General features: G+C 43.6%; 2 protein-coding genes across 2 annotated transcripts; both read right to left on the bottom strand.

Annotated features, from left to right (window-relative positions):
* Positions 1 to 970: 970 nt before the first annotated feature.
* On the bottom strand, positions 971 to 1,360 carry LOC130698387 (uncharacterized). Its single transcript, XM_057521047.1, has one exon. It carries the CDS (start codon positions 1,358 to 1,360, stop codon positions 971 to 973), a length of 390 nt encoding a protein of 129 aa, XP_057377030.1.
* Positions 1,361 to 7,061: 5,701 nt separating this feature from the next.
* On the bottom strand, positions 7,062 to 12,412 carry LOC130698388 (uncharacterized). The gene is made up of 2 exons (XM_057521048.1): positions 11,974 to 12,412; positions 7,062 to 11,932 (listed from the first exon to the last, which is right to left on the bottom strand). The coding sequence occupies exons 1-2, from the start codon at positions 12,410 to 12,412 to the stop codon at positions 7,062 to 7,064; spliced, it is 5,310 nt and encodes a 1,769-aa protein (XP_057377031.1).
* Between the last annotated feature and the right edge of the window lie 237 nt (positions 12,413 to 12,649).

A 12,649-nucleotide genomic window follows, 5' to 3' on the forward strand; every position in this document is an offset into this window, starting at 1 on the left:
GTCCTTTTTTTAAAAAAGGATTTGTTATTTTTTTTAAAGGAAGTCGCGTAACATTTACAAATATCCGCAGAAGTTGGGTTTATTTATATGCTAGTAACCATAAAGTAACCACATAATGGTACATGCGGTCAATTTCCGCTGAGGATGCGGCAAACCTGCGTGCTATGCTAGGCAAAGTTGATAAATAAATTGGTTCTTGACAATAATGTAATGATCACTTCATTTCACGAGATGATTGGTAAAAAATGAAAAAACAAATGCTTTGTACCCCTCCATGAAACAATGAATAGTCTTTGTAATATACATGATGGTTTAGCGCCAATCCCGGTAACTCTATTTTAAAAAGTAAGCAATTAATAAAGTTTGCCCACAGATGGCTTTCCCACAAAAAATCAGTGTTTCCTTTTGTTCAGGATACTGCACGTGGCTCATTGGACGAGTAGTATAATTCTCGTTGAGATTTTTTTTCTGAAGCTCTCTGTTTCTGTAACGAACTTTTATTACTCTTATTGAATTTGAGAACTTCCAAAAGACGTCTGCTCTTTGACAAAAGGAAATTTAGAAGGGTCGGCCTTTGCCGACATGGGCCACCAAGAAAGCTCTGTTACAGAGTGCCCCTAGCGGCTTGCACTAATTATTACAATTACATGTTAAAAAACAAGGGGTCTTCTCACGGGCCCGCCCTTTTTGATCTCCATTTGAGGAACCACAACATCCTCCACGCCGGAATCGCCAGCTCCCTTCTGAGATTCCAATTTCTTCTTACGGAGTTTATTCTTCTTGTACATGGCTTTCTCCTTTTCGCCGGCTTCAGCGTCGTCGGCGGGTGTGTCGATATCGGCTTGTGTTCTAAAGGATAGACAGTCTGGATGCCTCGGGTGGTTTCCTTTCCCGATTGCAGCCGTACAAACTCGTACGAGCCGTAGCAACAGCTCTCACCTTGCCGTCGTAGCCAGGGACCAAAAACAGTTCAGTAACAATGGCCGTCAGCCATGAAACTCGCTTGATGTTCGGCTCTCTTCAACAAGACGACTTCGCCAACACGTGGAATTCTCGTACTCTTACCCTTGCGGCAGTAAAATCGCTTAAGGTCGGACAAGTACGAGTCTTGCCATAGCGTCCACCATGTCAGAACATGCTCGTTTTTCTGCTTATCCAGTTCGATAAGCTCGTTGCGGCTCATTTTCGTAGAGTCGGGTGACTGTGTTGTGGGACCAGGTTGTCTTCCAGTTAGCAGCTTTTGAGGACATAACACTTCGTATGATTGCGCGTCTTCAAACACATAAGTGAGGGGCCGTGATTTCACGATGGCTTCGATTTCTACCAGTAAAGTATGAAGTTGGCCGTAGCTCACCTCCATACCCCATCACCAACCCTTTCCTTAATGGTTCTTTTACGGAGCGTACCATTCTTTCCCAGAGCCCGCCCCACCAGGGAGCACGACTGGGGGAGAATTTCCACTTAATACCCTTGCTTGACAACCAGTTGGCTAGGGTAGAATCTTCTGGTATCAGTTTTGCTGGACAAGTAAATGTTGACGTGTTGCCACTGTAGATAACTCTACAATTTTCTTTAAGTGACATCATTCTTCATACCGCGTGCATAAACGTTTGGGCAGTTAAGTCAGTCACAAGTTACAAGTGCACAGCTCTTGTGACAGCACAAGTAAATATACACGCATGCACCTTTTTCTCTTTTACACGAGTCTTTTCGATATCGTTCCCTTCGCAGTCTTTCTCAATTAAGATTATTTCTTCCAAAACGTACCTTGGTCCGAAGTAGTCGATCCCGATAACTTCCAAGGGTTGTGTTCTATTGGTACGATCCAAGGGCACTGAAGCCGTTTCTTCAGTGCAGGAATGCGATAGAACTCGTCGACACTTCACACACTGTTTGATAGCTGTTACCGAGTTGCCATGGCAACTCAGATCGGGCCTCACGCGCCCACAATTTCCCTTCCTTTTCTTTAATTTAGCGGCCTATTGTTCCGCTTTTCTTAAGTCATTTTTTTATAGACACGGAATTTAATTGATAACGTGTCAAATCGTTCAGACGCTTCTCGGCTTTCAACTTGTCGTGTCACCATTTTTCTCGCTTTGTCCATTTTTTGTCTTGAGTTAAATATAGTATTTCTCTACTTTATTTCGTCGTTCGTTTCATTTCGTTAAGTTCGATTTCGTCTTTACACGTGCTTAGTTTGCAACAATAGCACTTTTTATCCGTTGGCGGACGCGAGTAATCCAAAAACGATTTCGTGAAAACGTGATAACGAGTGTTTTGGATATGCTGGCATCTTTCCGTTTGACATGATAATATTAGATCATCATGTCCAATATTCTAGTTTGCTGGGAGAAGAATTGGCGGGTCGATCAGCAATTCATTTAAGGCTGGACCTACTCTTCCAGTCACTGCTATCAGTTGTTCTTGCGCATCCCAAATCGGTCTTAAGGTTACCAGGTTGCAGTGCAGTTTACCAGGTAGCTTTCCGTCTTGAAGGGATTCGTAGATTTCTGTAAATGCCCTTTTCTGAATACTTCAAAATAAAGATTTCCGTCGTTTGTGATTTCGCGGACAGGTAGACATGGTATTTCCTTTCCTCTGACCGTTTAAATTGCCTTACCGGGCAAGTCCTTTCTAAAAAGCCTAAACACCCAGGCGATTGTTCGTAGATATCATAGATAACTGCTTGCTTTTGATGCCAATTAATGCATCGAACCAGTCCAGGATACTGCTAATTGCAAGACTTTCTATTCTTTTCTTGGATCTTGCTTCAATCTCCATCAACTGTATTTCTTCTGATGTCAGACTTCCTCGTTGCGGCCATTCTTTTTCATCGTATATCAACTAGGATGGACCTCCCCAATAAAAAGAAGCCGCAATCAGTTTTTTGATCGTGGTTCCTGTTGATGCGCAGTCCGCTGGATTGTCTTTCCCAGAGCAGTGTTTCCAACGTTCTGTTCTGGACCTTCTTCAAATAGCCTCAACTCTCTTTCTGACAAACAGTTTCCAACGGGTTGGCTTACCCTTTATCCACCCTAAAGTTGCCATCGAATCGGTCCATAGATTCTTTCCATTGGACTTTGTCAATTGCATTGACAATTCTTTCAGCTAACGCATTACCGAGCTCGGCACTGAGCAATTCTAGTCTTGCTAGTGATACTTCATTTTTCGAAAGTAGCGCTCCTCTTGTTTTGCAACAAATCAGGCGGATTAAGTCTGGATATTGCGATTTCGCGTAAGCCACTACAGCACATGCTTTTGTCGAAGCGTCACAAAAAATGTGCAATTCTTGCATATGCTTGTTTGGTGCCAAAAAAAATCATTCTTGGCCCCTGACGTATCTTCCTTGGAAATGAATCTGAATTCTTTTAGTTTATCGAATTCGGCTTCATATGAAGTCTTCGCTTCCTTATCCCTGTCCGATCTTCTTATCCGCGCCTTTGCCTGGTCTTCTTCCATGGCTTCATTCTTGCTCAGACTTTTTTTGTTTCCTTCCATGTGAGCGGTGCCACATAAAGTTCATCTTCATCCTGAATGATGCAGTCTGTTTAGGATTTCCACTGTATTGATAGTGGAATCTTTTTCCAACTTCCACTATCTTGCGAAATCTAGTTCGTCCATTTTCGGGTCCGTATCTTCTTCCAAATTTTCGGGTGTTCCTAGTTTTGGTTTTACGGGGAAACCGATCACCGTGGTAGACGATATCGTCACTGTCTCATCTTACACTAGTAGTAACCATCCTAATTTGCTCTTTAACGCCCGAATACCCGTTTTCGAGACGATCTGTTTTGAGCCGAGAACCTTCCAGACTTGATTCGCTCCGACGTCTATTTGGCACGGACCTGCCTTTCCACCTCGAATTCTGTCATCTGCGAGTTGGTAACCTTGGCTCCAAAGTTCGATGACGAATTCTGTCTTTTTGATCCAGCAACCTTCCCGATTTCGGGATGCTCGATCGCTTCTAATTCTATTTCTTCGGATAGGGGGATGATTCCTCGAAGTCGCAATTTTCTTACGCCGCGTCCCTTCTCTGGATGGATTTGTCCAAATGCTTGCAGCTCCAGATATTGATCTTCTCAACCGCATGTAGTCCTAGAGTTTGAGCCAATTCACTTCGAATTAAGGTTGCATTCAATCCTTGATCGATATATGCAATAGCTTTCATCCATCCTTTTGGGCCCTCCACTATTACTGTTGCCGTTTGGCACGCCAAATAGGCGTGCTTCTATTGAAAGAGGAGCGCCATCTGCTACCTTTAACATTGGAGATACCACTACTGTTGCCATAACCGATTTCGGATTAACTACCTTATTGCAGATAGCCGTGTGGTGATCTTTTCCGCATTTGTAGCAATTGCTCATACTCCAACACTCTCTCACTTCATGATTTGGTCCAAGGCACTTCCAACACCTTTTTTATTTCTTAACTTGCTCAACTTTCTTTTCTAGTGTGACATCACATTTGGTCGGTGGGTGTTATCGTTGCAACATAAACATCTTCTCTTTTCTGTACTCTCTTCTGTTTTGTTGCGAATGTGACTCGTTGCGTTTTTTTCTGTTGGTTCTTGTTTCGCCTTTTTCTTTTAGTGTTTCTCTTTGGAATAGGCATATTCCTAGTCTTCAGCTGTCGAATCAATAAAAATACAGCGGTCCTTTAATGCCTTCTTTGACCGTCTGGTCTCCATGCCGTCTTGATATTAGCTCGATTGGCAGTTTTCTTGTTATGATCTCCATAATGGGTTCGTTTTGAGCTGTAGGCAGCTGTCGGGGAAGTCTTCAGGACTTTGCGGGATTTCTTATTTTCGGCCACTTTCTCTGTTGAACTGTGACTACAAAGTCATGGCATCTGTTTAGCGAACCGTTTGAGGCAGACACTGTTCATCTACCATAGCGCCTCATAAAAAAGGTGGGGTACCTGGTAGATTGATTTTTGATAATTTAAGTCTTTACAGAGATATCATCCAATACGTTGAGGACCGGGGATGCTGCGGGGTATGGGCGCTGCAATTGTTGGAGTTGACTTTGAAAAGGCCAGCCCTCTGGTTAAAAGGGAAGTCCTCTGGAGGATTCTGGATATCATTGGCTATCCCACCACTTGCGTCCGTTGGTTACAGACTATGTATTCTGTAACCGGAATATCAATCCTCAACGGACCGGAGGTGGCTGGGGTGATTAATAATATCCAGTCGATTCGCCAAGGATGCCCATATCTGTCCACCTCTTCGTCCTATACGTTGAGCCATTACTTGTCTCTTATCCAAAGTTCTCCAGAACGTATCATTATTTAATGAAAAATTCACTGTCAAAGCCTTTTATGATGACGTCTTCATTTTCATTTCTTGTGGCGAAGATTTTACCAGGGCAGGACAAGTCATTGACTTGTATCTCTCAGTGGACAAAAGCAGGGATGAATAAAGAGAAAACGAAAGCCCTGGGATTTGGGACTTGTAGCTCTAGATTGCTTTGGCCTCTTGAATGCCTTGTGTCAGCGTCAACATTGTCCCTGTTAGGAATTAAATTCTACCACTCTATAGCCGAGACAGCTGATAGGATCTGGAATGATGCATTCGGCCCTCTAAATGGTATTTTGCGAGAGAATGCCTGTCGACAGCCTAACCTCTACCAGAGGGTGATTTGCATCAAGTCGAAGGCTCTCTCGAGAACTGTGTTTATTGCACATGTACTACCACGCAACCAAAGTATGGCTGACCAGATTTCAAAGGCTGTCTGGAACTTCCTATGGATGCGTAAAGTAGAAAGGCGAAGAAAACTGTAATTTATCGTTCTGTCAGCCAAGAGGGACTGGGAATGGTCCACACACAACCCTTTTACCGTTCCCTTTTCTTGTGCCCCATGTATTAAGTCCTGACTGGTTCCATCAGCCCAGACAGCTTTCTACTTCGTTATTGCATGTTCTTCCCTCTTCGGACCTTGTTACCACTCTACAAAGGCAACACCCTACACGTAGCAGTCATGAAGAGATCCTTTTACCTTCAGGAGCCACTGCATCAAATCAAGCAACTCTTCGCCTCATCCGTCCTGGTTCAGGGATATCCAATGGTTCACCGAAAAACATATAACCATTGGATCCTAGAGGTAACCACAATGCGAAAGCTGGAGATCCTGAGGCCTAATCTGGATTGGCCACGAATCTGGAAGGAGACTGCAGCCCTTCCAAGCAACATCAGAGAGACCATGTTCCTATTCAACCAGCGACTTCTCCCTACCAGGACCAGGTGCCATCGGTTGGATCCCTCCAAGGACGCGTTATGCCCCATCTGCCACCAACATCCCGAAACCGATGAGCATCTGATGTTCCAGTGTCCTGCACGTCTCACCGTTCGGAGCTAGTTAGAAGGAACTATGCGTCGAATGGGCTGCGGTTCGACAAGGGAAGATTTGATTCGTGGCCATTTTGGGCCGATAGGTAATCTCCGGCAAACAAAAAAGGATCCCAAGTCAAGAAGAAGTAGAGAGCCTATGGAAATCAATTTAGAGTGAAGGACTTATCTTGTTACCCTAGATAAGTCCTCCACCTTCCTTTTCTGTTAATTAAGCTTCATATTTTAGTATCATTTTGTTTATCGTGTTTTTATTTCTACCCGAATATGTCAAATTTTGGTTATTTTTTGCTTATCGTAAATTTTCCCCAAATGTCTATTACTGTCGATAATTTGTGATCGACAGTGTGAATAAGACACTAAAACTTTCAGGTTCCTACGCTGTGTAATTTTCTGATTTTCACTTGGAATGAGATAGGTTAATGCACAGACACAAACTGAGTTGGGAGAGAGTGAGAGTTTGAGAGAGGGAGAATCGTCACCCGGTGATGGCCGATTCGTCAGACTAACTGACCATCAAACGGGTAGCAACTAACCGAGAAGAGAGAAACAAAAGAAGGGCGAGTTTGACCGCGTGGTTTTAGGGTGGCAAATAAGGGTGGACGCCAATTACGGGTGAAAGAATGGAAAGGGGTGGAAAGATTGTGAAAGGGTTGAGAAGTAAAGGACGACATAGTTGCGAAATATGGAAGATAATTTCTGACACTGCCGGCCCCAAATGTTATTCTTCGGACATCTTCTTGATACGGTCTCGTGCTAATTCCGCAGCTCGTCGAAGTGGCCGGGACGATGGAGTAGATACTGCGACGTTGGCTGGTTCGTGATTTGGCTCGGAAAGTCGAAGGGGATGCAGTCTTGTGATGGGACGATTGGTTTTGCCATGGGCTGTTCTCAAATCCACTGCTCTAACTTGTCCATCTGCGCTTTTGATTAGTTCCTCCACTACAGCCATTTTCCAATGTTTCCTTGGTCCGTCGTCGTGAATTAACACGATGTCCTTTTCCTTGACTATTGTAGGTTGGGTTTTTCGTGTATGTGAGTGAAATTCTCTTAGAGCTGGGATATAACTGGATAGAAATTGTTTTTTGAAGTGACCCAGTAGTTTTTGATGTCGGATGATTGATCTTTTTAATTCGGAGGGTTTTTCATCGAATGACGGGTCCAGTTCTTCTTCTGCCAGGTTTTCATTGAACGGAAGCGTGGTGATTCTTCTTCCATACATGAGATGTGACGGTGTTAGAATGTCCTTTGCTTCAATTGTTGTGGGATAGTCTTGCAACGGTCTGTCGTTCAGAACGGCTTCGGCTTCAGCGATGAGGGCACGAAATTCGTTGAGTGTGGGTTTTGTGCGGCCCAACATTTTCTTCAGTGTTGTTTTGGTTATGGCTATGAGCCTTTCCCAAAACCCACCATACCACGGCGCGCATTTCGGTATAAACCGCCAATGGATTTGACGATCCGAGAAATGGCGTTGAATTTCGGCACTTTGGAATAATTTTTGAAAGGTCTTCGCAGCTGCTTCAAACGTTTTGGCGTTGTCTGAAATGATGACTGATGGAATGGCGTGATGTGATGTAAAACATCGGAACGCTTCAAGAAAAGTTTTAGTAGCTAGGTCATCCACCACCTCCAGATGAATGGCACGAGAGCTGGCGCAAGTGAACAATAGTACGTATACTTCTTTATCTTGTTTCTTGATATCCTTCTGGCCTCGTATGGTGAATGCACCTGTGAAGTCCACTCCGGTTGTAGTGAAAGGAAAATCGTTGGATACTCGACACGCTGGTAGAGGAGCGTGATTTGGAGGTGTGTACGCGGCTCCATTCACTCGGCGACAGGTGACACAATCACGGATGACGGTCTTGACGCTTTGTTTAATGCTGGGAATCCAATATCTTTGACGAATAGCGGATACTGTGTGGTTGGTTCCCCCGTGTAGCATGTTGATATGATATGCTTCAATGATCAATTTTGTGATTCTGCATTTCTTCGGTAATAAGATTGGACTTATTGTATCTAGATTTAGTTTTGCGTTTCCCAAACGCCCTTGGCAGCGGATGATTTTGTTCTTATCCATAATGAGGTCTAGTTGTGATACTAGTGCTGGTCGTTTTCCTTTTTGCTCTTGTAGATATTCTTTCTCCACCGGGAAGTGATGATCTTGAATTGACCGGATCCATAGTGTTTCGGCGCATTTTAGTTCGAAAGCGGTAATGTGTCCTTTTATCCATGATTTTCGTGACGCATCGTGGAATCGAATGTTGTTCGCAAAACGACATATAATTGCGGTTATTCGAAGTAGTGATCGCCAACGATATTGTTTTGCATGAAGGATGTTTGAAATGTCGTTCCTGGTTTTTTGGTCAGAATGAGCTTTGTTGTCGATCACCACCGTGCTGGCTATGTGTCTGATGGATTCTGATAGATTTTCAATTTTCCAGCTGGGCCATTCTTCTGGTTTAGTGAGCCATGGGGGTCCGGTGTACCAAAAGCTATGGGAAAATTGTTTCAATGTTATCCCTCGCGTTAGTAGGTCGGCGGGATTTTGATGTGTCGGACAATAGCGCCATTCTGCGGTGCTTGTTTGGTTGAATTCTCGTATTGCTCTGACTCGATTCGAAACAAAGAGATTCTTGTTGCTTTTAGATTGATGTAGCCAATATAAGACTATTTGGCTGTCGGACCACAATACGCATTTCGGTGTTAGACCAAGTGGTTTGAAAGCATTGAGAATTGAGGTTGCTATGCGAGTGCCAATTGTTGCTGCCATAAGTTCCATTTGCGGTAGGGTAAGGAGTCTTTGGTCCTTTTTCAAGGGGGCAACTCGTGATTTGGAGAATGCAAAGGATTGTTGTGTCTTATTGCAAACATAGGCAATCGCTCCATATGCTTGTTGACTCGCATCCACGAAGATGTGTATTTCTGTGATGAGTCCTGTGGTGAGGTAGGTTCTTGGAACTTCGGTATTCGATTTTTCGATGGCTTGCGTGATTCCATTCCACCGTTCCTGCATCTCTGGCGACAACGGATCATCCCACTGTAGTTTCAATTTCCAAATTTCTTGAATCAGGATCCGTGCAGAGATTGTTAATGGTGAGATGAAACCCATCGGGTCGTAAACAGTTGAAATTTTACGAAGAACGATTCTTTTCGTTACGGTTGTAGCATTTGGAGTGGTCAAGTAGAACTTCGGTAACATGAGTGTGTCATTTGATCGAGACCATCTTAACCCAAGGATTTTGATGAAGGAATTCTTGTCTCTTTCATCGTCGAGGTTGATTGTTGTTTGTACCGCTCTGTTGTTTGTTGCCCACTCTTGTAGTTTCAGGCCTGCTTGTTTCATAATGGCGTTTGCTTGATTGTAGTATTGATGAGCTTCCTTTTCTGTTTCGCATCCGGAAATTAAGTTGTCTACGTAAATGTTTTGATCCATGTCAATGGCGATTTTAGATGAGGATTCTGCCAAGTGCTTTTTGATCACCGACAGCAAAATGAATGGCGAACTACTTGCTCCAAATGGTATTACTCGAAAACGATAGGTTTCGAACTCTGAATTTGGGTCCTTTCCATCCTTGATCCAAAAGAATCTGAGAAAATCTCGATCTGCTTCGTGTAGTAGTATCTGATGATACGCTTTCTCGATATCAGCGACGAGACCGATGTTGTGTGTTCGAAAACGTAGAAGGATTTCTAACATGTTGTTTTGTAGAGAAGGTCCAACGTTCAAGCAATCATTTAAGCTGACACCCTTGTAAGTCTTGCAGGAGCAATCGTAAACAATTCTGAGAGGAGTTGTTGTTGATTCTTTGATTACTCCATGATGTGGTACGTAGTGACATCCGCTCTTGATGTTGATTTCGTGATGCGGTACCTTTTCAATAAATTCGTTTGCCAGTTGTTGTTGGATAGTGGAATCATATAATTGTAAGTTGCTAGGCGTTTTCCCAAGTCGCTTTATCATGCTACGAGTTCGGCGTTCGCATACGAATTGATTGGATGAGAGAGTAGGATGATCTGTCTTCCATGGCAGACGAGCTTGATATTTGTTTTGTTTGAATTCGATGCAGTTGTTCTGATACTCACTGGTGATGTCCATGGCTTCTGTTTCTGGTTGAATACCCAGCATTTCTAGATCCCAAAGTCTCGAAATGTCAAATTTTTCTTCCACGGACACGTTTAGCATTGCCGTTTGATCAGAGTTGTTTACGTGTAGGTTCGATACGCAACCAGATAAGAGATATCCGAGCTTCGAGCTTACAGCTGTGGGGCCTTGCCCACGCACTATCTTGTCGCTAACGATGTCCCAATAATAATCTGCTCCTATGAGGATGTCGATTCGGAACTGAGATTCCATTGATGCTGGATGTGCGAGTTGCAAATTTCGCAGATGAGGTAGGTTTCCGATTAAGGCCCTATGAGGGTCATCCAGTGGATCGACTATGTGATTGATGACGATAGCTTGTATGTCAATGGGACAGCCATTGATGTCTCTGAATGATACTTGCACGACATCGTAGATTTCTGCATTAGATGAAGCAGCAGCGAAACCGACTAACACTAGATTTTCACGAAATAGCGTTTTGAGTTGTAGTTTCTTCGCGAGCTCCGTAGTGATGAACGATCGTTGTGCTCCTTTGTCGATTAGAACATTGCCTTTTAATGTGACACCTTTGGCTTGTATGGGCACAACTGCTGTTTCTAGCAAGACGAAAGATTGTGATGCAAAGGAATTGCGAGATCCGTTTGCAGTTAGGGCCACGGTTGTGGGATTTGAAGATAAAATGGTAGTGTTTGTTTCAACCCTTGGTCTCGTAGATGAATTTGTGTAATTACCGTGTCGGCTGTTTGAATGTAAACTAGTGTGATGAGCCTTTTGACATATGCGGCACCGAAATTTGGATGGACACTCGTTGTTTGTTGACTGTTGGGATCGTAGACAGTTAAAACATAGATGTTTACCACGAGCGATAGTGTATCTTTCCTCGGTTGTGACTACATTATTACAGTCTGTGGGAAAATGGTTTCCTGTACAGTAGGCGCAATGCTTAATTCGTTTTCGTTCGGTTTCCACTCGCGATGTTTTTGTAAACATGACACCGGCTTGCTTGTTCGATTCTGAATGTTTAATGATGGAATGATCTGTTGAGTCTTCTAAAATTTCAATTTCTTTTTTCATGGCATTCCTTAGTTCTTCCAATGTCCATTCGATCGCGCCGTGTTGTCTTGCTAAGTTGCGACGTAGATCTGCGGTTAACTTATCCAGTAAGATGCAAACGAGCAAATCACCATACGAATCCATTCCTTTCCCTAGTGCTTCAAGTCCGCGTATGTTTGCCTCTAGATTATCCACGAATCGTCTCAAACTTGTCTTGTCCAATCCCGGTTTCGGTAGAGATAAAAAAGCGCGCATGTGAGCCATGATGATCTTGTGCGGTTGTCCGAAACGCTCTTTTAACAGATCTACAGCCTTTGGATGGTTGGCGTTGTTAGGTGTGAGACCCATCAGTAGAGCTTTGGCTTCACCGGTCAAGCGAGAGTTTAGGAAATTAAACTTAGTAGCATCAGAGTATTTAGTTTTGTTATGGACTTCGACTTCAAATACGTCCAGAACGCACACCATTGTAAAATTGAACCATCAAACTCGGGCAAGTTAAATTTCGGCAGGTTGCTTGAATCAGGAACAGCTATTGTTGTAGCGATTGGCGCGTGGGGGGCCAAGGGAACTGTTACCGCGTTGAGGGCGATCTGATCGTCGATTGCTACCTTTCGCAGCTCTTCGAGTGCGTATTCACCTGCATCTAAGGCATCCTTGATAATGGAGTTGGCTGAACAAGAGTTATCAATTTCCGCCTCCAGCTCGTCTTCACCGATGGCTCCTTGAATTTCATCGTCCAACGCTTCAATAGTTTTGATTTTGTTGTGGAGATCCATCAATTTTCTATTCAGCTCGTGAATTTTGCGTTCTTTTTCCATGAGTCGATCGTCGATGATAGCTTGTATTTTCGGTAGTAATCTCGTGACAGCACCACGATTGCCTGCTCGCCTGCTGACGAGGGAATTGATGGACGCCATCTTATTACGTTTCGAAAAAACTGGTTACGGCACCAAATGTCGATAATTTGTGATCGACAGTGTGAATAAGACACTAAAACTTTCAGGTTCCTACGCTGTGTAATTTTCTGATTTTCACTTGGAATGAGATAGGTTAATGCACAGACACAAACTGAGTTGGGAGAGAGTGAGAGTTTGAGAGAGGGAGAATCGTCACCCGGTGATGGCCGATTCGTCAGACTAACTGACCATCAAACG

This window comes from Daphnia carinata, chromosome 8 (genome assembly GCF_022539665.2).
Source record: "Daphnia carinata strain CSIRO-1 chromosome 8, CSIRO_AGI_Dcar_HiC_V3, whole genome shotgun sequence".
NCBI lineage: Eukaryota > Metazoa > Arthropoda > Branchiopoda > Diplostraca > Daphniidae > Daphnia > Daphnia carinata.